At 49.2% G+C, this 27,688-nt stretch overlaps 1 protein-coding gene across 1 annotated transcript in view; it reads left to right on the top strand.

The window, feature by feature from the left end:
- LOC139401894 (platelet-derived growth factor subunit A-like) overlaps positions 1-24,738 on the top strand; it is a 38,617-nt gene extending 13,879 nt beyond the window's left edge. The window contains exons 4-6 of the mRNA XM_071145898.1: positions 398-585; positions 19,885-20,011; positions 22,267-24,738. Of these exons, the coding sequence (XP_071001999.1) occupies positions 398-585; positions 19,885-20,011; positions 22,267-22,280 (329 nt within the window). The 3' untranslated portion in view covers positions 22,281-24,738. The remainder of the gene's footprint in view (positions 1-397; positions 586-19,884; positions 20,012-22,266) is intronic.
- Positions 24,739-27,688: the final 2,950 nt, after the last annotated feature.

The following is a 27,688-nucleotide window of genomic DNA, read 5'->3' as shown; positions in this document are numbered from 1 at the left end:
TAAACTGGGTAGAACGAGCGCTGAATGCTGATTGTCCGAAAGCCGTGGTATTTTACGTATTTTATTAGGATCCCCATTAGCTGCTACAAAAGCAGCAGCTACTCTTCCTGGGGTCCTCACAAAACATGAGACAGTATACCAGGGGTATGACAAAACATTTATTTGTACTGTTCTAAATACGTTTGTAACCAGTTTATAACAGCAATATGGCACCTCAGGGGTTTGTGGTATATCTCCAATATAGAACAGTCCTTAGCCGTGGTATATTGGCCATATACCGCATCCCCTCGTGCTTTATTGCTTAACTGTACTACATGGTTTCATTAAAAAGCATCTGAGTGTATATCTAAGTACCTCTCTTTCTCTCCCCCCCCCCCCCCTCTCTCTCTCTCTCCAGAGGAGGCGGTGCCTGCGGTGTGTAAGACGCGGACGGTGATCTATGAGATCCCGCGCAGCCAGGTGGACCCCACGGCTGCCAACTTCCTGATATGGCCGCCGTGCGTGGAGGTCAAGAGGTGCACGGGATGCTGCAACACCAGCAACATGCGCTGCCACCCCTCACGCAGGCACCACCGCACCGTTAAGGTGAGAGAGGAACGCAGTTTTCACACACGCACACACACAATCACCCTAAGCACGCACGCACGCACACACACACACACACACACACACACACACACACACACACACACACACACACACACACACACACACACACACACACACACACACACTTTCCTCCCATTCACTTGGGTAAGTGTACAGTAAATCATGCAGGTTGATTAAGTACAAAAGAAGTGCTTAGGACATGTTCCCTCCCTCCCTCCCTCTGTCTATGTCTCCTTCCCCCTTCACCAGGCATTTGGCCTTCTCCCAAAATGTATTGTATACTCCCACACTCCGTTTTAGCCCCCTCGACGCCACCCCTCCCTCCCTCCCTCCCTACTGGCCAGTCAGCTTTCAAAGGGATAGGCGGCCATTTTGTGTCAGGACATTGGCTATCTGGGGTGCAGTTGCAGAAGTGGTCTAGCGTTCTCCATAGAGGACTGAGTGACTGGGAGGAACAAGTGGTCCACTGTGGCTCTCAGTGGGTATGGCAGTGCTTAGTCATGATGTCTGAGTGGCCTCCACTGTAGTCTCGCCCTCACCTGGCCTGTCTGCTTGCTTGTCTGTCTGTCTCCTTGACAGCCCACTGTCCTTCTGTCTGTCTGTCCACTCCTTAAAAGAAGCCCAGGGGGAAAACACTACAATGTTAAGCTATGCTTTCAGTGAGAGGGTTATGAGGACTGGTGTGGAGAAAGAGCAGAATATGGACAGAGGGTTGGGTCTGGGACAGTGTCTCAGAATGCCCTCTCTTGTGGTCGCCCTCCGTGTCCCCCTCCTGACCCCCTTGGATCCCTTTCTTCACACAACACAGGGACAGGGAGCAGGGGGAACCCTGGAGCCAGCCGTGGGCGGCGGTTTTGTGGGGAGGTTTTCCGTGTTGGACCAGGGAGGGAGCTGAGAGAGAGAGGCTCTATCCCGGTAAAGGTCAACCGACGGGGGTGACTCCAGTCAGCAGACATTCAGGATATTTGGTGTGAAGAACATTGTCTCCTCCTGCCAAATGTTTTCTTTCCCGTCTTTAGGAATAGAGCTGAATGGGGTCCTCTCTCTCTAACTCTAGGTCTCGCCAGCCCAAGATGTTTTCCTTGTGCTAGATGTGAGGGATGGAGGGTTGGAGGGATGGGAAAAGAACGCATTGTGTGTTTCTTTCCACCTTGTGCCGTGATGTATTTCAGTATTGGAGCTAAATGCACTTTATTTATTTTTCCCTTTTCGTTCTCCTTCCATTTCTCTCAGTAAAGAGTCTGTGTCGGCCTGCTGCTGTACGTTTCTCTCAGTAAAGAGTCTGTGTCGGCCTGCTGCTGTACGTTTCTCTCAGTAAAGAGTCTGTGTCGGCCTGCTGCTGTACGCTTCTCTCAGTAAAGAGTCTGTGTCGGCCTGCTGCTGTACGTTTCTCTCAGTAAAGAGTCTGTGTCGGCCTGCTGCTGTACGTTTCTCTCAGTAAAGAGTCTGTGTCGCCCTGCTGCTGTACGTTTCTCTCAGTAAAGAGTCTGTGTCGGCCTGCTGCTGTACGTTTCTCTCAGTAAAGAGTCTGTGTCGCCCTGCTGCTGCACGTTTCTCTCAGTAAAGAGTCTGTGTCGGCCTGCTGCTGTACGTTTCTCTCAGTAAAGAGTCTGTGTCGGCCTGCTGCTGTACGTTTCTCTCAGTAAAGAGTCTGTGTCGCCCTGCTGCTGTACGTTTCTCTCAGTAAAGAGTCTGTGTCGGCCTGCTGCTGTACGTTTCTCTCAGTAAAGAGTCTGTGTCGGCCTGCTGCTGTACGTTTCTCTCAGTAAAGAGTCTGTGTCGGCCTGCTGCTGTACGTTTCTCTCAGTAAAGAGTCTGTGTCGCCCTGCTGCTGTACGTTTCTCTCAGTAAAGAGTCTGTGTCGGCCTGCTGCTGTACGTTTCTCTCAGTAAAGAGTCTGTGTCGGCCTGCTGCTGTACGTTTCTCTCAGTAAAGAGTCTGTGTCGGCCTGCTGCTGTACGTTTCTCTCAGTAAAGAGTCTGTGTCGCCCTGCTGCTGTACGTTTCTCTCAGTAAAGAGTCTGTGTCGGCCTGCTGCTGTACAAGCCTGGTTTATTCACTGGCCAAGTCATCAAAAAGTCTAACTTTAAATAGACTTGGCCTGGGGGGATCGTGGCAGATCTAGTCTCTCTCTCTCTTTCTTTCCAGTGCTTTGGTCCATTACTGATAAGCCAGACAGTGTGTGTGTGACAATGAGAGGGGGAGTCGGCCTAATAGCCCTCCATGGTACTGTGGGCTATATTAGGATCTGGCTCTGGCAGTGATTGTATAACTGCTGTAGATGATGGTCAATGGTCAGACATGTCAACAAAGGATTAAAGGAATTAGAGAGAGAGAGAAAGTGGGGGAGTGGGGAATGAGAGAAGAAGAGAAACAGAGAGGGGATAATGAATGAGAAAAAGAGAGAGAGAAGAGGTGATGAGGAATAACAGAGAAAGATAGAATGAGATAAATAAAAATACAGAGACTGTTTAAGTAGTCAGCTCCATCATCGTAGCATTACCTTAACTCTCCCCTTATTTATCCTTCTCCCTCACTCCCCTCTCCGTCCCTCCCTCTCTCTCTCTCTCTCTCTCTCTCTCTCTCTCTCTCTCTCTCTCTCTCTCTCTCTCTCTCTCTCTCTCCCTCACTCCCCTCTCTGTCCCTCCCTCTCTCTTTCTCTCTTTCTCTCTCTCTCTCTCTCTCTCTCTCTCTCTCTCTCTCTCTCTCTCTCTCTCTCTCTCTCTCTCTCTCTCTCTCTCTCTCTCTCTCTCCCCTCACTCCCCTCTCCGTCCCTCCCTCCCTCTCTCTCTCTCTCTCTCTCTCTCCTCTCTCTCTCTCTCTCTCCCTCACTCCCCTCTCTGTCCCTCCCCCTCTCTCTCTCTCTCTCTCTCCCTCACTCTCCTCTCTGTCCCTCCCTCTCTCTCTCACTCTCTCCCTCACTCCCCTCTCTGTCCCTCCCTCTCTCTCTCTCTCTCTCTCTCTCTCTCTCTCTCTCACTCCCCTCTCCGTCCTTCCCTCCCTCTCTCTCTCTCTCTCTCCCTCTCTCTCTCTCTCTATCTCTACCCCACTCCCCTCTCTGTCCCTCCCTCTCTCTCTCTCTCTCTCTCTCTCCCTCACTCCCCTCTCTGTCCCTCCCTCTCTCTCTATCTCTCTCTCTCTCTCTCTCTCACTCCCCTCTCCGCCCCTCCCTCCCTCTCTCTCTCTCTCTCTCTCTCTCTCTCCCTCACTCCCCTCTCTGTCCCTCCCTCTCTCTCTCTCTCTCTCTCTCTCTCTCTCTCTCTCTCTCCCTCACTCCCCTCTCTGTCCCTCCCTCTCTCTCTCTCTCTCTCTCTCTCTCCCTCTCCCTCTCCTTCCCTCCCCCTCCTTTCCTCCCCCTCTCCTTCCCTCCCTCTCTGCCTCTCCCTCTCCTTCCTTTCCCCTCGCCTTCTCTCCGTTTCTCTCCCCTGCACCCACTCTCTCTCTCTCACTCCCCTCTCCGTCCCCCTCCCTCTCTCTCTCCCCATTCTTCCCTCCCTCTCTCCCCCTCTCTCGCTCTCTCTCTACCCCCCTCTCTCTTCCCTCTCTCTGTCTCGCTCACTCTCTCTCTCTCTCTCTCGCTCTCTCTTTATATCCATTTCTCTCTATATCCCTTTTTCTCTAGTCTATATCACTTTCTCTCTATCTTTTTATTCCCCACCTCAACCCCTCTCCTTTCTCTGCTCCATCTTTCCCATCTTTTTCCATCTCCTCCTGTGTGAGTGTGTGTATTCAAGGTCCCAGCTGTGGTGATGAGCTGTGGTGCACTGCGTTGCATTACAAGGTTCTGATAGGTTCGTCAGTGCTGCTTGCCCGGGCCTGCTGGTTAGATACAGTCATCTGTAAAACAACAGGGGGTTCTGGGAAGCAGGCCCTGCTCTGAGGACAAGAGGGTCTAGTGAGGACTGTGTGTGTGTTCTCCCACAGGCTAAACAACAGTCAGTCAGACTGACAGAGAATAGAGCTGTCACTTCCCTCTTTTAGTTTTAGTTTGACCACTAACTAGTCTTGGATATCCCAGACATTGGAGCAACGTCAGCTAGGCAACGACACTAGGACTGGGGAGGATGTCGGCTTCTCTCTGACAATTCAAAAGGGGGGGGTCGTTCTGGGGAGGGTCCTCTTCAGACAGATAACCCTTCCAACAAAAGAGACCACATAGAACACTAGTCTAGTAGGACATTGGGGAGTAATGGACCAGCAATCAGAAATACTAGGAGTAGGAGAGGGTTACCTCATCTGCCTGGCTGGCTCAGTCTCTGTGGGAGTGTGTGTAACAAGTATTCCCGTTTACTGTGTGTGTGTGTGTGCGTGCGTGCACCTGTGTGCACATGCTTGCGCCTGTCTGCCTGTGTGTGCGTGTGTTGCTCCTCTGTGCCGTGTGTTCTCCCCTAACGCGCTGCCTGGGACAAGACCATTAGTGTTGAGGCAGCAGCAGTAGAGAGATGAGAGTGCTACTGAGGGGAGCCGAGGGGAAGAGAGGCCACAGAGTAATGAAGTGTTGATGCCTGTTGGATCAAAGCTGGAGGCCACAGAGGGTCAGGAGGATATAGGTGCAGGATCCACACGTCTCTACTGACCCTGACTTTAAGGAGCCTCCTCTGACCTTTTGACCTCCACACACACACACACACACACACACACACACACACACACACACACACACACACACACACGCACACGCACACACACTTCCTTTCCCTCATTCATCAGACAGTCAGTCAGGACGGAGGCAGTAGCTACTAGCCGGGGCCTGTCCTCGTGTGGGACCTGGTTGCGGGGTGTTTCATAAATAAAGGGACGAGTTGACGGCCATACAGTCAGTGTGATTAATGTGTGTGTGAGGCGTCCTGTGGATTACGTGAGAGAGGGATGAGGGGGATGGAGGGGGGAGAGGGGAAGTGAAGGGGGTCCCTGTTTGAAGTTGGTGCAGCTGTGAAGTATTTTCATTTTGATTTGGTCCCAGATTTTCTGCTAAATGGTGAGGGTTAGTGTGTGTGTGTGTGTGTGTGTGTGTGTGTGTGTGTGTGTGTGTGTGTGTGTGTGTGTGTGTGTGTGTGTGTGTGTGTGTGTGTGTGTGTGTGTGTGTGTGTGTGTGTGTGTGCGTGCGTGCGTGCGTGCGTGCGTGCGTGCGTGCGTGTGTGTGTGTGTATCTGGGGGTCACTGTGTGCCAGAGACCATGAAGCTGGACAGATTCTAGAACTTGGGCCAGATCTGGACCGTCTGGAAATCATCTGCTGAAATAAGAAATGTAATTCAACATTTTTATTCTTTCTTCATTTCCATCCCTCCTTTCCACTCCTCGTCTCCTGTGCTCCCTTTTGAACTTCTGCTTTGACTTCATCCTCTCTTGCTCTCGCCCTCAGAGTTTAAAGCTGTTTCTCTCTATCAAACCTGAGTTCAAATATTATACATTTGAAATCTTTCAAATACATTGAGTGTTTGCTTTAGCCTGCCTTGAGTGCCAGGTTTGCACTTTTGGGACATTTTTATTGGTTCCATTACAAGTTCAATAAAGTACAGCTAAAGTATATAAAATGATTTCTAATAGTATTTGAACCCAGTTGTGGTCTGTTTGATGTTAGTTACCTACATGTTGCAGGTGTTCTGTGACTCTTCCTGCTTTAAAGGGTGTCAAGGCCCATTCTGTTTGCTGTGCTTATCAGTGTCCCAGAGCCCAGCCCTGCTGGGGAACACAACACTAGACTACACCCCTACACTACACCACTACACTACACCACTACACTACACCACTACACCACTACACTACAACACTAGACTACACCCCTACACTACACCACTACACTACACCACTACACTACACCATTACACTACACTACACTAATACACTACACCACTACGCCACTACACTACACCACTACACCACTAAACTACACCACTACACTACACCACTACACCACACTACACCACTACACTACACCACTACACTACACCACTACACTACACCACACTACACCACTAAACTACACCACTAAACTACACCACTAAACTACACCACTAAACTACACCACACTACACCACTACACCTCTACGCTCCTCGCCACTACACTACACCACTACACCACTAAACTACACCACACTACACCACTAAACTACACCACACCACTACACTACACCACTACACTACACTACACCACTACACTACACCACTACACTACACCAATAGACTACACCACTACAATACACCACTACACTACACCACTACACTACACCACTACACTACACCACTACACCACTAAACTACACCACACTACACCACTAAACTACACCACACCACTACACTACACCACTACACTACACTACACCACTACACTACACCACTACACTACACTACACCACTACACTACACCACTACACTACACTACACCACTACACTACACCACTACACTACACCACTACACTACACCACTACACTACACCAATAGACTACACCACTACAATACACCACTACACTACACCACTACACTACACCACTACACCACTAAACTACACCACACTACACCACTAAACTACACCACACCACTACACTACACCACTACACCACACCACTACACCACTACGCCACTACACTACACCACTACACTACACCACTACACCACACTACACCACTACACTATACCACTACACTACACCACTACACTACACCACTACGCCACTACACTACACCACTACACCACTACACCACTAAACTACACCACTACACTACACCACTACACCACTAAACTACACCACTACACTACACCACTACACCACTAAACTACACCACTACACTACACCACTACACTACACCACTACACTACACCACTACACTACACTACACCACTACACTACACCACTACACTACACCACTACACTACACCACTACACTATACCACTACACTACACTACACCACTACACTACACCAATACACTACACCACTACACTACAACACTAGACTACACCCCTACACTACACCACTACACTACACCACTACACCACTACACTACACTACACCACTACACCACTACACTACACTACACTACACCACTACACTACACCACTACACTACACCAATAGACTACACCTCTACAATACACCACTACACTACACCACTACCCTACACCACTACACCACTACACTCCTCGCCACTACATGTTGGATCTTCATTTGATCACCCTGTTGTTGCAGGATTTATTCTGCACAGCAGGAAATGCAAATTTATAGTGTATTAGAGGTTTAAAAAGGCTTCTAAAGTTTATAATTTCTACTTTAAAATGTCAGACTTGATTTGCCTTAACTGCTTTGAGAAACTGGTCAAATTAAGATCCAACATTTGTACCTACTCTCTAGATTGAATAGACTAAACTAAAATCTGTAGCATTTTTATTCCAGTTTTACTAAAAACCCCATCAACATTTCAGTCCACAGGACATTCATCAGAATGGTAGAAAACATGAAAAGATAAAGACAAGGTAATATGGAGTGTTTTCGCTGTCATCACACTACACCACTACACTACACCACTACACCACTACACTACAACACTAGACTACACCCCTACACTACACCACTACACTACACCACTACACCACTACACTACACCACTACACTACACTACACCAATACACTACACCACTACGCCACTACACTACACCACTACACCACTAAACTACACCACTACACTACACCACTACACCACACTACACCACTACACTACACCACTACACTACACCACACTACACCACTAAACTACACCACACTACACCACTACACCTCTACGCTCCTCGCCACTACACTACACCACTACACCACTAAACTACACCACACTACACCACTAAACTACACCACACCACTACACTACACCACTACACTACACTACACCACTACACTACACCACTACACTACACCAATAGACTACACCACTACAATACACCACTACACTACACCACTACACTACACCACTACACCACTAAACTACACCACACTACACCACTAAACTACACCACACCACTACACTACACCACTACACTACACTACACCACTAGACTACACCACTACACTACACTACACTACACCACTACACTACACCACTAGACTACACCACTACACTACACCACTACACTACACCAATAGACTACACCACTACAATACACCACTACACTACACCACTACACTACACCACTACACCACTAAACTACACCACACTACACCACTAAACTACACCACACCACTACACTACACCACTACACCACACCACTACACCACTACGCCACTACACTACACCACTACACTACACCACTACACCACTACACCACACTACACCACTACACTACACTACACCACTACACTACACCACTACACTATACCACTACACTACACCACTACACTACACCACTACGCCACTACACTACACCACTACACCACTAAACTACACCACTACACTACACCACTACACTCCTCGCCACTACATGTTGGATCTTCATTTGATCACCCTGTTGTTGCAGGATTTATTCTGCACAGCAGGAAATGCAAATTTATAGTGTATTAGAGGTTTAAAAAGGCTTCTAAAGTTTATAATTTCTACTTTAAAATGTCAGACTTGATTTGCCTTAACTGCTTTGAGAAACTGGTCAAATTAAGATCCAACATTTGTACCTACTCTCTCTATTGGATAGACTAAACTAAAATCTGTAGCATTTTTATTCCAGTTTGCTTAAAAACCCCATCAACATTTCAGTCCACAGGACATTCATCAGAATGGTAGAAAACATGAAAAGATAAAGACAAGGTAATATGGAGTGTTTTCGCTGTCATCCCATACTTGTGCCCACAGGACCTCGACAGGGTAGTGATTACCTGTCAGACCACTGTCAGGCCAAACACTTCATATAAACACCACTCTTACCTAGCTCTAATTACCATTGATGACAAAGGAGAACATTCCCTCTTCACCTCTATCTCGTTACCTCTCTCTATGTTGTTCTTTCTCTGTCTGTCTCCATCTCCTTCCCTTCCTTCCTCTCTTTCTGTCTGCCTTTCTGTCTCTTTCTCTCTGTCGCTCTCTCTGTCGCTCTCTCGCTCAATTCAAAGGGCTTTATTGGCATGGGAAACATATGTTTACATTGCCAAAGCAAGTGAAATAGACTAGAAACAAAAGTGAAATAAACAATCTCTCTCTCTCTCTCTCTACCTCTATATCCTTCCCTCTACCACCTTGTTTACATTTTCTAGTCTATAATTTTTTATAATTTTCACCTCCCTTTCTGGGAGAGTGTTTTACTCTTCATTTCTGGTTTCTGGCAAAGAGTGGTTTCCAATTTCCACTACTATCAGTAGGAGTACTCTTAGTTTAGACTGAGTCACAGCCTAAGTCATGAAAAGCATCTTGTGTGAGGTGGTACGGTGTGTGAGTTCTGGTGTGAGGACATGGGAAGGAGCAGGAAAGGAATGCATCTTGTGTGAGGTGGTACGGTGTGTGAGTTCTGGTGTGAGGACATGGGAAGGAGCAGGAAAGGAAAGCATCTTGTGCGAGGTGGTACGGTGTGTGAGTTCTGGTGTGAGGACATGGGAAGGAGCAGGAAAGGAATGCAGGAGAAATTACATCTCTTATTGGACGCTTTGATGTTGGATATTTGATGATGGTCATGCTTGGTGTCAGTAGGAAGGAGAGGCAGACAGTCTGCGGTCGAGACGATCTCCACATACACATTTGGTGACACACTGGGAGCTGAGAGAGAGGGAGAGACTGGTGTGAAGAAATCAAGTGCTTTTTCTCAGCCCTCCCATTGGTTTCCATTGGCATTCCTGCCTGCGTGCCTATGATAAATGCTCTTCTTGTTTCCTTTCTTCACCCCACACCCTAATCCCCCCTCAGCACCCCTTATAACCCCCCATCCGCCCCTAATCCCCCCTCAGCACCCCTTATAACCCCCCATCCGCCCCTAATCCCCCCTCAGCACCCCTTATAACCCCCCATCCGCCCCTAATCCCCCCTCAGCACCACTTATAACCCCTCATCCGCCCTTAATCCCCCCTCAGCACCCCTTATAACCCTCCATCCGCCCTAATCCCCCTCAACACCCCTTATAACCCTCCATCCGCCCTTAATCCCCCCTCAGCACCCCTTATAACCCCCCATCCGCCCCTAATCCCCCCTCAGCACCCCTTATAACACCCCATCTACCCATAAATCCCCTCTTCTCAGAGTTGAAAGCGTTGGGGGATTTGCTGCCTGTCTGTCTGTCCATCACTTTCAAAGCCCTGGTCATTGAGTTCCTCATGAGGATCACCCTTTACGGAGGAGGAGGGAATCTATTCCTTTTTCCATTAAAACCAGACTGTCGGACAGACAGATAGAGAGACAGCCCCCTCTATCTCCCTCCTGCCTTCTCTGCCCCTTATACCCCCCTTGTAGCTCACAATGAGCAGGGTTAGAAGGGGGTTGCAGGTTTTCCTCTGTATGTCTGATGTCTGGTGTCTGGTGTTGGGACTCGGCCACTTAATTTATCCTGTGACAGATGAATTGCGTATCCCCCACTCTCCCCTCCTCCTTCACCCCTCCCTTCTTACTCTCCCCCCTCCTCCCCAATCTTATTTATTTTCCTTTATTGCGGTGTTGTTCCCATTCCTAACTACCCGTGGTGCACATCCACATCTAAGCCTTGTTTTCCTTGGATCGCCAAGCCCAAACTTTCCTTTCCACACTCCGGCACTCCCATCGGGGGAAATCCCAATTAACCCAGCCAGGACAATCGGCTTCAGAACTGGGAGAGGCTGGGATAGAGACTAGAGAGAGAGACTGGAGAGAGAGACTGGAGAGAGAGACTGGGATAGAAACTGGGATAGAGAATGGAGAGAGAGACTGGAGAGAAGGACTGGAGAGAGAGACTGGGATAGAAACTGGGATAGAGAATGGAGAGATAGACTGGGATAGAGACTGGAGAGAGAGACTGGAGAGAGAGACTGGGATAGAGACTGGGATAGAAACTGGGATAGAGAATGGAGAGAGAGACTGGAGAGAGGGACTGGAGATAGAGACTGGGATAGAGACTGGTATAGAGAATGGAGAGATAGACTGGGATAGAGACTGGAGAGAGAGACTGGGATAGAGACTGGAGAAAGACTGGGATAGAGACCTGAGAGAGAGAATGGGATAGAGACTGGAGAGAGAGAGACTGGGATAGAGACTGGAGAGAGAGACTGGGATAGAGACTGGAGAGAGAGACTGGAAAGATACTGAATAGAGACTGGAGAGAGAGAATGGGATAGAGACTGGAGAGAGGGAATGGGATAGAGACTGGAGAGAGAGAATGGGATAGAGACTGGAGTGAGAGAGACTGGGATAGAGACTGGAAAGAGACTGAATAGAGACTGGAGAGAGGGAATGGGATAGAGACTGGAGAGAGGGAATGGGATAGAGACTGGAGAGATAGAATGGGATAGAGACTGGAGAGAGAGAATGGGATAGAGACTTGAGAGAGAGACGGGAGAGAGACTGGGATAGAGACTGGAGAGAGAGAATGTGATAGAGACTGGAGAGAGAGACTGGGATAGAGGCTGGAGAGAGAGACTGGGATAGAGACTGGAGAGAGAGACTGGAAAGATACTGAATAGAGACTGGAGAGAGAGAATGGGATAGAGACTGGAGAGAGGGAATGGGATAGAGACTGGAGAGAGAGAATGGGATAGAGACTGGAGCGAGAGAGACTGGGATAGAGACTGGAAAGAGACTGAATAGAGACTGGAGAGAGGGAATGGGATAGAGACTGGAGAGAGGGAATGGGATAGAGACTGGAGAGATAGAATGGGATAGAGACTGGAGAGAGAGAATGGGATAGAGACTTGAGAGAGAGACGGGAGAGAGACTGGGATAGAGACTGGAGAGAGAGAATGGGATAGAGACTGGAGAGAGAGAATGGGTTAGAGACTGGAGAGAGAGAATGGGATAGAGACTGAAGAGAGACTGGAGAGAGAGAATGGGATAGAGACTGGGATAGAGACTAGAGAGAGAGAATGGGACAGAGACTGGAGAGAGAATGGGATAGAGACTGGAGAGAGAGAATGGGATAGAGACTGAAGAGAGAGAATGGGATAGAGACTGGGAGAGAGAGAATGGGATAGAGACTGGGATACAGACTGGAGAGAGACTGGGAGAGAGACTGGGTGAGAGACTGGAGAGAGAGAGACTGGAGAGAGAGAATGGGATAGAGACTGGACAGAGAGAATGGGATAGAGACTGGGATAGAGACTAGAGAGAGATAATGGGATAGAGACTGGGATAGAGACTGGGAGAGAGACTGGAGAGAGAGAATGGGATAGAGACTGGGATAGAGACTGGGATAGCGACTGGGATAGAGAATGGGATAGAGACTGGGAGAGAGACTTGGAGAGAGACTGGGATAGAGACTGGGATAGAGACTGGGATAGAGAATGTCGATAGAGAGTGGGATAGAGACTGGGATAGAGATTGGGAGAGAGACTGGGAGAGAGACTGGGAGAGAGACTGGGAGAGACTGGGAGAGAGACTAGGAGAGAGACTGGGATAGAGACTGAGAGAGAGAGAATGGGACAGAGACTGGAGAGAGAATGGGATAGAGACTGGAGAGAGAGAATGGGATAGAGACTGAAGAGAGAGAATGGGATAGAGACTGGGAGAGAGAGAATGGGATAGAGACTGGGATACAGACTGGAGAGAGACTGGGAGAGAGACTGGGTGAGAGACTGGAGAGAGAGAGACTGGAGAGAGAGAATGGGATAGAGACTGGACAGAGAGAATGGGATAGAGACTGGGATAGAGACTAGAGAGAGATAATGGGATAGAGACTGGGATAGAGACTGGGAGAGAGACTGGAGCGAGAGAATGGGATAGAGACTGGGATAGAGACTGGGATAGCGACTGGGATAGAGAATGGGATAGAGACTGGGAGAGAGACTTGGAGAGAGACTGGGATAGAGACTGGGATAGAGACTGGGATAGATAATGTCGATAGAGAGTGGGATAGAGACTGGGATAGAGATTGGGAGAGAGACTGGGAGAGAGACTGGGAGAGAGACTGGGAGAGACTGGGAGAGAGACTAGGAGAGAGACTGGGATAGAGACTGGGAGAGAGACTGGGAGAGAGACTGGGAGAGAGAATGGGATAGAGAATGGGATAGAGAGACTGGGAGAGAGACTGGGAGAGAGACTGGGAGAGAGAATGGGATAGAGACTGGGAGAGAGACTGGGTGAGAGACTGGGATAGAGAATAGGAGAGAGACTGGGAGAGAGAGACTGGGAGAGAGACTGGGATACACCCTTTAAACCCTCCGTTGCTCTGTCTCTCTGGCCGGATCGGATATCATTCCACAACCTGACCGGGATTCTTTCCCAGGCCCGGCTTTCTGACAGAGTTTAGAGGTTGATGATTTATATATAGAGTGTGTGGGGCCCCTTCGGTTGCACCACGGGGTCTTCTATGGTGTGTCTAGCTGCTGTGGAGGTGGGCTCTGAGACGGGACTTGAGTGGGTTCAATGAAAGGAGGATTGAATTAACTATGAATGTCAATATTTCTGGGGAGTCAGAAAGTGTCATGACAGGACACAGACAGGCTGACATGGTGACAGGGACACAGACAGGCTGACAGGGACACAGACAGGCTTACAGGGACACATACAGGCTGACAGGGACACAGACAGGCTGACATGGTGACAGGGACACAGACAGACTGACAGGGACACAGACAGGCTGACATGGTGACAGGGACACAGACAGACTGACATGGTGACAGAGACACATACAGGCTGACAGGGACACATACAGGCTGACAGGGACACAGACAGGCTGACATGGTGACAGGGACACATACAGGCTGACAGGACACAGACAGGCTGACATGGTGACAGGGACACAAACAGGCTGACAGGAACACAGACAGGCTGACATGGTGACAGGGACACAGACAGGCTGACAGGGACACAGACAGGCTTACAGGGACACATACAGGCTGACAGGGACACAGACAGGCTGACATGGTGACAGGGACACATACAGGCTGACAGGACACAGACAGGCTGACATGGTGACAGGGACACAGACAGGCTGACAGGAACACAGACAGGCTTACAGGGACACATACAGGCTTACAGGGACACAGACAGGCTGACATGGTGACAGGGACACAAACAGGCTGACAGGGACACAGACAGGCTGACATGGTGACAGGGACACAAACAGGCTGACAGGGACACAGACAGGCTTACAGGGACACATACAGGCTGACAGGGACACAGACAGGCTGACATGGTGACAGGGACACAGACAGACTGACATGGTGACAGAGACACAGACATGGTGACAGGGACACAGACAGGCTGACATGGTGACAGGGACACAGACAGGCTGACAGGAACACAGACAGGCTTACAGGGACACATACAGGCTGACAGGGACACAGACAGGCTGACATGGTGACAGGGACACAAACAGGCTGACAGGGACACAGACAGGCTGACATGGTGACAGGGACACAAACAGGCTGACAGGGACACAGACAGGCTGACATGGTGACAGGGACACAGACAGGCTGACAGGGACACAGACAGGCTTACAGGGACACATACAGGCTGACAGGGACACAGACAGGCTGACATGGTGACAGGGACACAGACAGACTGACATGGTGACAGAGACACATACAGGCTGACATGGTGACAGGGACACAGACAGGCTGACATGGTGACAGGGACACAGACAGGCTGACAGGGACACAGACAGGCTGACATGGTGACAGGGACACAGACAGGCTGACATGGTGACAGGGACACAGACTTGTTGACATGGTGACAGGGACACAGACTTGTTGACATGGTGACAGGGACACAGACTTGCTGACATGGTGACAGGGACACAGACTAGCTGACATGGTGACAGGGACACAGACTTGCTGACATGGTGACAGGGACACAGACATGCTGCCATGGTGACAGGGACACAGACTTGCTGACATGGTGACAGGGACACAGACAGGCTCACATGGTGACAGGGACACAGACGTGGTGACAGGGACACAGACAGGGACACAGACAGGCTCACATGGTGACAGGGACACAGACGTGGTGACAGGGACACAGACAGGCTGACATGGTGACAGGGACACAGACATGGTGACAGGGACACAGACATGGTGACAGGGACACAGACATGGTGACAGGGACACATACAGGCTGACAGGGACACAGACATGGTGACAGGGACACAGACAGGCTTACAGGGACACATACAGGTGACAGGGCCACAGACATGGTGACAGGGACACAGACAGGCTGACATGGTGACAGGGGTACACACATGCTGCCATGGTGACAGGGACACAGACAGGCTGCCATGGTGAAAGGGACACAGACATGGTGACAGGGACACAGACAGGCTGACATGGTGACAGGGACACAGACAGGCTGCCATGGTGAAAGGGACACAGACATGGTGACAGGGACACGGACATGGTGACAGGGACACAGACAGGCTGACATGGTGACAGGGACACAGACAGGTTGACATGGTGACATGGGGACATAGAGGGGGATGTGGAGTTGGGAGCAGGGCTGTTTGCGTGTTACCCAGTACTGAACTGAACACCCCTCCCCCTCCTCTCCACCTCCTAATTCCAGTATCAGTCTATTGTCATACTCTGACTCTGGGAATGTGCCCTGGCTGTGTACAAGGAGACAAGTGAAGGGAGGGAGAGAATGACAAGGAGGAGATGGGAAGTGTAGAGGAAGACGGTGACTAAACAAGAGAACGCTTGCTGTTGACAAAGTGGGAAGAGCAGAGGGAGAGTACGTAACTTCATTGGTGGAGACAAGTTAAAAAACAGCCACACACTCAGAGGAGGGAAGGGTTTAGGTGCTGCTCTGCTCTGTGTGTCTTTAACCCTGCTGTGTTGAGTAACATACCTACTGCTGGCCTCTCTGTCACACACACACACCACTTTATCCTCTTGTCCATGTGTGTTTGTTTGTGCGATTGTGTGTGTGCGTGTATCATTTGTCATTAGGCTCCGCCACAGTAGTAACTGTCAGGCACCGCTGACTCTCCCTGTTTCTGATTGGCCGACCCCTGACCCCCTAGACATTCTGGTAACCAACAGCAGCGGAGCCGGGCACAGAGACAGCTGCAGCCCCTGTGAGCATCCAGCTCTGATTCCACTGTCACACACACTGGCTAGTGACAAGCAGTGGGTTTCCTTTGTCTTGTTTTACTCAGGAAACACTATCGATTCATCAGGCCTATATTAGTCACCAGTGTCCTTGAGGATTACACAGAACTAGACCGAGTTTATAGGTTACGTATGAATGAGACTTAATGCTACCCACGATCACGTTCAGTGTGCTGTCCCCCTCCTTTAAAGACTCCCCCCTAAACACACACAACCCACCCCAAAATGACATGGTCCGTGGAATGTACACAAATCTAAAACCTCCCACCTCTGCAAACTTATGCGAAAGACACACAGGTTGAATGCATTCAGTTGTGCAACTCTCCCCCTCCACCCCCTCTTTCTCTCTCTTACTCTCTCTCCCTCTTCTTTCTCTCACCCATTCCCTCCTCTCTTCCCACCACTTCTCTCTTTTACCCATCTCCCCTCTCTCCCCCTCCACCCCCTCTCTCTCTCCACCCCTACTCAGTGTCTGCTCAGGCCCTCTCCCCCTCCCTCTCCCTCTCTCTCCACCCCTACTCAGTGTCTGCTCAGGCCCTCTCCCCCTCCCTCTCCCTCTCTCTCCACCCCTACTCAGTGTCTGCTCAGGCCCTCTCCCCCTCCCTCTCCCTCTCTCTCTCCACCCCTACTCAGTGTCTGCTTAGGCCCTCTCCCCCTCCCTCTCCCTCTCTCTCTCCACCCCTACTCAGTGTCTGCTCAGGCCCTCTCCCCCTCCCTCTCCCTCTCTCTCTCCACCCCTACTCAGTGTCTGCTTAGGCCCTCTCCCCCTCCCTCTCCCTCTCTCTCTCCACCCCTACTCAGTGTCTGCTCAGGCCCTCTCCCCCTCCCTCTCCCTCTCTCTCTCCACCCCTACTCAGTGTCTGCTCAGGCCCTCTCACCCTCTGCTTCAGACCGGAGATAAGAGCAAACACACACCATAATGATTACCATCCAGACACCATTGTCCACTGTTTACCCACGGCATACCTCTGCTACTTAACCTCCTTTTCACTCCCTCTATCCCTGTTTTCTCTCTTTCTATCTCTCGTCTTCCCCCTTTTCCTCCCTTTCTAAAAGACACTGTTTCAAAGGAAGGATGCTGAATAGTGGATGCTGTGTACTCACTAGCCTCTTTCTGGCCGCTCTGTGTCCAGCTCAGCCTACGTCTCTGTCTCACCCTGGGCTTATGTCTCCGAGACGTTACATCATTGCAGGGTCCAAACATTACAAGGTTATGTAGTATCAGAATGGTGTATTATTTGGGCTGTGTGACTAATTCACTGGGTAGAGCTTGACCTGGCTGGAGGCCAGAATGGGATTGAGAAAGAACTTTCCTTCTCTCCCATCTGTGTGTGTGTGTGTGTGTGTGTGTGTGTGTGTGTGTGTGTGTGTGTGTGTGTGTGTGTGTGTGTGTGTGTGTGTGTGTGTGTGTGTGTGTGTGTGTGTGTGTGTGTGTGTGTGTGAGCTGTCCTGGCTGCGTAACAGCATTGTTCATAACACCGGAAAGCGTGAGGAGATTGCTGGTCAATATCCTGTCCCGTGCCATGACCAGGAAGAGCACAGAAGCCTGATATATTGTTTCCATGTGGCCCAGGCCCAGGCCCAGGCCCAGGGTGTGTCTGTGTACCTGCCCTGGTCTTCAGATCAGAGATCGGAGAGAGGCATCACCTAACGCCATTTTACACATCCACCCAACAGCCCAACTACACCCACGTCACAGGCCCCTTGAAGTGGCTGGGTGGTGGGGAGTCAGTGTGGGGTTGGTGGAGTTATTGAATGGGTGTTTAGGTGGAGGTCTGTGTAAGATCTGGGATAGTGTGGGTCAGTGTTGGGTTGGTGGAGTTATTGAATGGGTGTTTAGGTGGAGGTCTGTGTAAGATCTGGCTGTGTGGGTCAGTGTTGGGTTGGTGGAGTTATTGAATGGGTGTTTAGGTGGAGGTCTGTGTAAGATCTGGGATAGTGTGGGTCAGTGTGGGGTTGGTGGAGTTATTGAATGGGTGTTTAGGTGGACGTCTGTGTAAGATCTGGGATAGTGTGGGTCAGTGTGGGGTTGGTGGAGTTATTGAATGGGTGTTTAGGTGGAGGTCTGTGTACGATCTGGGATAGTGTGGTTCAGTGTGGGGTTGGTGGAGTTATTGAATGGGTGTTTAGGTGGAGGTCTGTGTAAGATCTGGCTGTGTGGGTCAGTGTTGGGTTGGTGGAGTTATTGAATGGGTGTTTAGGTGGAGGTCTGTGTAAGATCTGGCTGTGTGGGATAGTGTTGGGTTGGGTTAAGTGCAAGGGTTAGGCTTGGCTACAGTAAATTAGTTGAGATGAGGTAGGGGTGCAGGTCAGGCACAGAGGCAGGGGGACCTCTCAAACTACTCTCCCTGGGCCTCCCGAGTGGCGCAGTGGTCTAAGGCACTGCATCACAGTGCTAGCTGTGCCACTAGAGATCCTGGTTCGAGTCCAGGCTCTGTCGCAGCCGGGAGACCCATGGGGCAGCGCACAATTGGCCCAGCGTCGTCTGGGTTAGGGGAGGATTTGCGACTCCTGTGACTGGCCGGGTGCAGTGCTCGCTGGCATGAGTGCCACATTGGTTAAGTGGTCATTGTGTGAAGAAGCAGTGTGGTTGGTAGGTTGGTGTTTTGGAGGACGCACGGCTCTTGACCTTCACCTCTCCCGAGTCCGTACGGGAGTTGCTGGGATTTTAATAAAAATAAAAATAATAATAATAAATAAATAAAAATTTAATTTAATTTCTCCCCAGCCAGGGAGAACCTACACTGGGCCTCATGGTGCGTGTCACTCCCTCCTCCCTCCCTCTGCTCAATATTGACACACCTGATCACCAGGCCATAGAACGCTGCACCAATACATCAGCCCCAATGGAATGCTGATGTCATACATCAAGCAGAGGGAGATGACGGTGGCTGTGCCTCTTGGCGTTAGAGGAGGAGGAGGAGGGAGCAGGGCTTTCTCTTTCTTTTCATTCATCCATCTCTCTTGATGTTAGCCAATGGAGAAAGAGTGAAAGAAGGGTACACAGGAAAAGCCTAAACGAGCCTAAATGGTGTTATTGTGCTAGTGTTGTTAACCTCTCTCTCTCTCCCTCCCTTCTTTCAGGTGGCCAAGGTGGAGTATGTGCGGAGGAAACCCAAGCTGAAGGAGGTCTTGGTCAGGTTAGAAGACCACCTGGAGTGTGTGTGCCAGTCACAACATCACGTGACCGAGCACTCAGACGCAGACACAGGTAAATAATATTTAAGGTCGACCGAATTTATCACAACTTTATTGTCTGATAGATGACCTTCGGAGACTGTTTTGGTTGGATGTCTGAGTATCTGAGTCCCGCCCCATTCAGTCATACCTTCCTACGCCTGGTCTCTTTATACTGCTAGTCTGTCTGTCTGCCTGTCTGCCTGCCTGCCTGCCTGCCTGTCTGCCTGTCTGCCTGTCTGCCTGTCTGCCTGCCTGCCTGCCTGCCTGCCTGCCTGTCTGCCTGTCTGCCTGTCTGCCTGCTGGCCCCCATTGCTTGCACTGGATGACCTCTTGTATATGACTGTTGAGAAAACAGACACGCCTGCAAGCTAGACTTCTATTGCCAAACCTGCAAGGCCCCTTGTGTGTGTCTGATAGAAAGACAGTGTCAGTGTGTGTGAGGGTGTTTGTCTGTGTGAGGGTGTTTGTCTGTGTGTGTGTGTGTGTGTGTGTGTGTTTGTGTGCGTGCGTGCGTGCGTGCGTGTGCGTGTGCGTGCGCGTGCGTACGCGTGCGTGTGTGTGTGTGTGTAAAGGGAGGGTGTCCAAAGGCTGCTTGGCTTGGACGGCAGGTAACAGTCCTTTCCCCTTGATCCAAAGCCTCCGTTGGGAAGAGATAAGAGGAACGATGTGGACTGATAAGGCATCTCAACTATTTATAGTGTCATTTCAAATCCTCTTGAATTATCTCTCTGTCGGGGGGCTTTTTATCTGCTTTCTGCTCGTTGTGTCGTAAACCTCTCTGCTTCCCTCTCTTGCTAACGCCTGTCCCTGTCCTCCTATCCTCCCTCCCCAACTTGTGTTTTCAGACCACCATACTAGGGCTAAAGGTAGGAAAAGGAAACCTAAAAAGCTAAAGCTCAACAAGGATTTATTGGCGACATAATAAACTTGAACACATTATTCCAAAGTCCGACCGCCGGACCCCCCGGCTCCAACAGGTAGGAGGACTTTAGCACCAGCATGGCAATCCAACCAATTACCTACCTGCTGGTCACAAGCCCAATCAGGGGAGAGAAAGGGTTGCCAATCAGATCACAAACAAAGCCACACCCAATCAGTGTGAGGAGAGGGAGGGCTGAAATGGGCCACACTCTGTGAATGCCACTGCATGATTTAGTGTGATTTTTATGCCTGCCTGCACACTGCATGTCCACTTTGTGTTATGTTTTATGCCTGTATGAGTTTATGAATAAGGATTTCAACCTCACCTTGTTCACCGACCAGTATTTGTCCTTCACTCCAGCTGTCTCTGTGTCTCTGTGTGTATCTGATTTCAAATACCATTCTAGATGACTACTTCCCATGCTCTCCTCTGTATTTCATGTTGCCTCTTTCTTTCTATCTCATCCTCTCTGTCTATTTGTTGTCTGTCTGTCTGTCTGTCTGTCTGTCTGTCTGTCTGTCTGTCTGTCTGTCTGTCTGTCTGTCTGTCTGTGTCTGTATAATGTTCTGACTGTCTCTCTCTCTCTCTCTCTCTCTCTCTCTCTCTCTCTCTATCTCTCTCTCTCTCTGTCTGTCTCTCTCTGTCTCTGTCTCTGTCTCTCTCTCTCTGTCTCTCTCTCTCTCTCTCTCTGTCTCACTCTCTCTGTCTTTCTGTCTGTCTCTGTCTCTCTCTCTCTCTGTCTCTCTCTCGCTCTCTCTGTCTCACTCTCTCTGTCTTTCTGTCTGTCTCTGTCTCTCTCTCGCTCTCTCTCTGTCTCTCTCTCTGTCTCTCTCTCTCTGTCTCTCTCTATCTCTCTCTCTGTCTCTGTCTCTCTCTCTCTCTCTCTCTCTCTCTCTCTCTCTCTCTCTCTCTCTCTCTCTCTCTCTCTCTCTGTCTCTCTCTGTCTGTCTTTCTGTCTGTCATTCCCTATGAGGGATTGTTTGTTGTCTATTGTGTGTTTTTAGTGAGTCACACACTCACTGAGTGGAAATGCACGGCCAGCACCTGGGATGATGACTGGTATATTTGATTACTCTGTTATTGAAATCAGGAGAAGGCTTATGCCAATGGAATTGGCTGTGTGGACATGGGTGTGTCCACCTGATGAGTTTATGACACACATTCAAATTGAACAAAATGGGGAACAAATATCACTTTTTACCTCTAACATGTTCAAATAATATGGGGATTAATGAAATGCTAATGCTAAAGCTAATGGTAATAGTAATTATGAGGGTAATGCTAAAGCTAATGGTAAGAGTAATTATCAGGCTAATGCTAATGAAATGCTAAATGTTAACGTCAGCTCTCTCTTTTCTCCACAGTGGACGTAAGGTGAGACCCCAGCAGCATTGGACTTCAGTGTGGAAGGGGCCAAAGAGAGGATGCTGCCATATTTGGACTGCTGACCTACCCCCTTCCCTGACCCCACCCCAAGCCACCTACCGCCTTTTAAAAACAAAGATTACTGTAAAGAGAAAAAAAGACAAAAAGTTAATAAAATGCCAAAGGTGCTTTTTTCTATTACCGTAAAAAGTAATGCAGAAGGTCTCTGCCAAGCGCAGCAGAACCAACCAATCAAACAATGACGCGGATGAGGATGGTGAAGCCGATAAAGAGCTGGGCAGAAAAGAGAGGAGGAGGAGGACAAGATGGGTTGTCGTTTGTTGAGTAAACAGGACAATTTGACGATCACAGAGAGAGATCCAGGATGGATCATTGGATTAAGCCTCGGTGGGGGATCTGTCGACTGGATCCTAAAAGGACACAGAGAGGGACAATCAGTGGACTCTTCGGGACGTGTGGAGGCTTGCATGTTCCTAGCCGTTGGCCTAAGTGACACTTGCCTGGACAGTCAATGACTGACAGAGAGAGAGGGAGAGAGGGAAAGAGATGTTGAGAGAAGTTGTAGAGAGGTGTAGAAGGTACTGGTCGTGTTGCTTGTTGTTCCAGAACTTTCTGTACACTGTAGTGGAACATGTGAACATTCTGGAACTCATAGAATGGTCGCCTATTTAGTCTATTTTGGATAAAGTGTTGGGAGAAGTGTTTGGAGTCATCAGGACCTGTTGTTCCAAGATGTCTTCTCTGCTTCTCTCTCCTGGGTTCCCCTGTCTGCTCCTATTGGGATTGTGCCAGTCACCATATACACTACAGAACGATTCAGAAAGGAAGATTCATTCATTGCTACTAATAAACTATTTATACGTGTGAACGTTTTCCTTTCTCTCTCTCTCCCTCCAAGACATTATGTTTTCTGTGACATGTAAGAATCATGTTCTGTCTGATCTTCTGGTAGTGAACCTTCATGTCCACATGTTGTTTGTAGTTGTTCATGTAGTTGTTACTCATGTTCAATGTTGCCTTATTATGTGCCAGTATGTTATCTGAACAGTCTCAAGTCTAGTTGTATGGGCTGGAAATGTAAGGGAGCGTGAGAAGGAGGAGATGGGAGGACAGAGTCTGTACAAGTACAGGAAGATGCTTTATTTTTGTTAAAAAAATATATTATGCTTACTTATATTCAAGCAGGAAGTATGTTTGTTATTTCTTTGTTTGTTGTGGTTGAATGCTTTTATTTAAACCATGGAAACGATGCAGGACTGGGGGTGGTGAAGTGTATCAGGCCCCAGCAATGCACCCTGTTTGGTGGTGTAGGGTAGGCTTACATCAGCAGTGCTGTACTGTATTATCTAGAGAGATGGATAGAGCTAACCTGGTCCCAGATCAGTTTGTGTTGTCCTGCAAACACATATAGTCATTGGCAAGGCAGCACAAACCGATCTGAGATCAGGTTAGTGGAGAGCTGGCTGAGGATAGACTCCGTCTGGGGCATCGTTGGACTGTCTCTTTAACCCAGTTATCTAGCCAACAGTTACACCCAGTAACCAGAGCGTCATTATACACAACAGAACGTTCAGCATGTGTGTGTGTGCACATAAATGTGTGTGTGAAACCACTTTTAACCCACATCACACTCCTTTGATACGATGGTGCCCAGTCCGCCCCACCAGCACACAAGCTGTTCTTAACGAGTACAAAGTCCATCTTGAATGAGAGAGTTTGTGAACAAATCAACATGAATGGTTCCCTAGTTAATCAAGCAGCAGTCTTCCATTGACACGTCAACAACGACGAAGACTGTTCCGCTGTTGATGAGTGAAAGATTAAAAAAGAAGATACCACTGTTTATGGAGAGACTGACACCAAATCTCTAACAACACCCTATTTCCCGTACGGTGAAGTGCACTACTTTAGACCAGAGCCACTGGACCAAAAGTAGTGCGCTACATAGGGAATAGGTTGTCGTTTGGCACACACTGAATCAATAGAAAGACCTGGGCACTTTTCCAAAATGTCTCAGAGTAGGAGTGCTGTTCATCTTATACATTATGATCTAAACAGCAAAACTGATCCAAGATCAGCACTTTATGAAGTCCTGGGTGAGAGGCATGTTGAGAGAAAATAGATGACTGAAGAAGCAACAACTCTGTATCTGCAGCTGCTTCGTGTTGTGGTAACAACATGTTCAGCTGCACTATACAGACTTCCAAGGTGATTCCATTGGTGCTGTATGTATAAAGGAAATCTGAAGAAGTTTCCCCACCATTTTACAATGCATTCATTTATTCATTCATTGTCGATAGACCAGGGACCATTGCTTACAGTAACTAAAGAAACTACAACAACACAAGCTTATGCCATTTTTTATTTGGGCCTCTATTGGATAAAAACAATGATTATAATTTATATATTTATGTTTTCAATAATAAATACATTCTGCTTATCAAACTGTACACAGAATGTTGGGTCCTGTTTTTGGTGCGAGTTGGTACAGTCTGATATGTGCCACGTCTCTTTCTCAGTTGCTGTATAAATCAGTCCTTCCCTTGCTGAAGGAACTGACCAGGTGAAAAGCCTACTCACTGGGCACAGACTTCAATTTAACATCTATTTCACATTGGTTCAATGTAACTTCATTGAAATGACATGAACACAACACAAGCAGTATGTCAACCAGTATGTGCTCAGTGGGGAATTATATATATATCTTTTTTCATTTAACCTTTATTTAACTAGGCAACTCAGTTGAGAACAAATTCTTATTTACAATGACGGCCTACTCCGGCCAAACCCGAATGACACTGGGGCAATTGTGTGCCTATGGGACTCTCAATCACAGCCTGTTGTGATACAGCCTGGATTCGAACCAGGGTGTCTGTAGCGATGCATCAAGCACTGAGATGCAGACCGGTGCGCCACTCGGGAGCCCCATGATGATGAAGAGGAGACAAGGACAGATCAGTGCAATGAAAGACAGGAGGAGAGGATGGTAGGTTAGACAACGGAGAAAGAGCTGTTGATGAGGCGAGCAGTTGATGAGGCGACCCATCTGAATCCTCATGTCCTGTAGTCCATCTGCATTCTCATGTCCTCTAGTTCATCTGCATCCTCATGTCCTCCAGTCCATCTGCATCCCCATGTCCTCTAGTCCATCTGCATCCTCATGTCCTCCAGTCCATCTGCATCCTCATGTCCTATAGTCCATCTGCATCCTCATGTCCTCTAGTCCAGCTGCATCCTCATGTCCTATAGTCCATCTGCATCCTCATGTCCTGTAGTCCATCTGCATCATGTCCTCTAGTCCATCTGCATCATAATGTCCTCCAGTCCATCTGCATCCTCATGTCCTCTAGTCCAGCTGCATCATCATGTCCTCTAGTCCATCTGCATCCTCCTGTCCTCCAGTCCATCTGCATCCTCATGTCCTCTAGTCCATCTGCATCATGTCCTCTAGTCCATCTGCATCCTCATGTCCTCTAGTCCACCTGCATCCTCATGCCCTGTAGTCCATCTGCATCATGTCCTCTAGTCCACCTGCATCCTCATGTCCTCTAGTCCATCTGCATCATGTCCTCTAGTCCATCTGTATCCTCATGTCCTCTAGTCCATCTGCATCCTCCTGTCCTGTAGTCCATCTAGTAGCCGGAGGGTGTGGAGTGGACAGGCAGGAGGCGTGTGGAGTGGATAGGCAGGAGTCATGTGGAGGAAATGTGAGCTTTCCTGGGGCCTGTGGAGCGAGCTGTGACTGGCCTCGCCTCCAGGATCCTCCAGAGCCAGGAGGAGACTTTATTACTCTCTCCCTGAGATGCTAACCCTAATCCTGGGTTTAGAGGACATGAAAGGGTCGCCTACCCACCACTTCCCCCAGATACACTCCCCCCCCCCCCCCCCCCGTTTATTAACCCTGAGAGGAGAGAGAAAGAAGAGAACATGAAAGAGCAGATCAGAGGAGGGACACCATCAAGGAAAGATCAACAGAGGGACATATCAAAGAAAGACAAGAACATGAGGATGTTATGTTTTTATACTTTTTCATCTGACATGCTCTGGGTGTAGAGGGGTTCATTCAACAAGGGAGTGAGGGATGGGGGGAGTGAGGGATGGAGGGAGTGGGGATGGAGGGATGGATGGAGTGAGGGATGGAGGGAGTGAGGGATGGAGGAATGGAGGGATGGATGGAGTGAGGGATGGAGGGATGGATGGAGTGAGGGATGGAGGGAGTGAGGGATGGAGTGAGGGAGTGAGGGATGGATGGAGGGAGGGAGTGAAGGATGGATGGAAGGAGGGAGGGAGTGAGGGATGGGGGGAGTGAGGGATGGAGGGAGTGGGGATGGAGGGATGGATGGAGTGAGGGATGGAGTGAGGGAGTGAGGGATGGATGGAGGGAGGGAGTGAAGGATGGATGGAAGGAGGGAGGGAGTGAGGGATGGATGGAGGGAGGGAGTGAGGGATGGATGGAGGGAGGGAGTGAGGAATGGAGGGAAAGAGGGAAAAGGGAGGATGGGAGGTGGAAGGAGAGGTATACTATATATACAAAAGTATGTGGACACCCCTTCAAATTAGTGGATTTGGCTATTTCAGCCACACCCGTTGCTGACATGTGTATAAAATCGAGCACACCGCCATGCAATCTCCATAGACAAACATTGGCAGTAGAATGGCCTTAGCCGCGAAGTGGTAGACCACACAAGCTCACAGAACGGGACCGCCGAGTGCTGAAGCACATAGCGCATAAAAATCCTCTGTTCTGGTTGCAACACTCACTACCGAGTTCCAAACTGCATCTGAAAGCAATGTCAGCATAAGAACTGTTCGTCGGGAGCTTCATGAAATGGGTTTCCATGGCCGAGCAGCTGCTCACAAGCCTAAGATCACCATGTGCAATGCCAAGCGTCAGCTGGAATGGTGTAAAGCTCGCCGCCATTGGACTCTGGAGCAGTGGAAACGCGTTCATGCTTCACCATCTGGCAGTCCAATGGACAAATCTATGTTTGACAGATGCCAGGAGAACACTACCTGCCCCAATACATAGTGCCAACTGTAAGGTTTGGTGGAGGATAAATAATGGTCTGGGGCTGTTTTTCATGGTTTGGGCTTGGCCCCTTAGCTCCAGTGAAGGGAAATCTTAATGCTACAGCATACACTGACATTCTAGACGATTCTGTGTTTCCAACTTTATTGCAATAGTTTTGGAAAGCCCGTTCCTGTTCAGCATGACAATGCCGCCGTGCACAAAGTGAGGTCCATACAGAAATGGTTTGTGGAGATCGGTGTGGAAGAACTTGACTGGCCTGCACAGAGCCCTGACCTCAACCCCAGTGAACACGTTTGTGATTAATTGGAACGCTGACTGCGAGCCAGGCCTAATCGCCCAACATCAGAGCCCGACCTCACTAATGCTCT

The sequence above is a fragment of the Oncorhynchus clarkii genome, unplaced genomic scaffold (genome assembly GCF_045791955.1).
Source record: "Oncorhynchus clarkii lewisi isolate Uvic-CL-2024 unplaced genomic scaffold, UVic_Ocla_1.0 unplaced_contig_570_pilon_pilon, whole genome shotgun sequence".
In the NCBI taxonomy this organism is placed as follows: Eukaryota; Metazoa; Chordata; class Actinopteri; order Salmoniformes; family Salmonidae; genus Oncorhynchus; species Oncorhynchus clarkii.
Note: the sequence above shows the minus strand (reverse complement) of the source record. Positions and strands in the feature narration are given on the sequence as shown.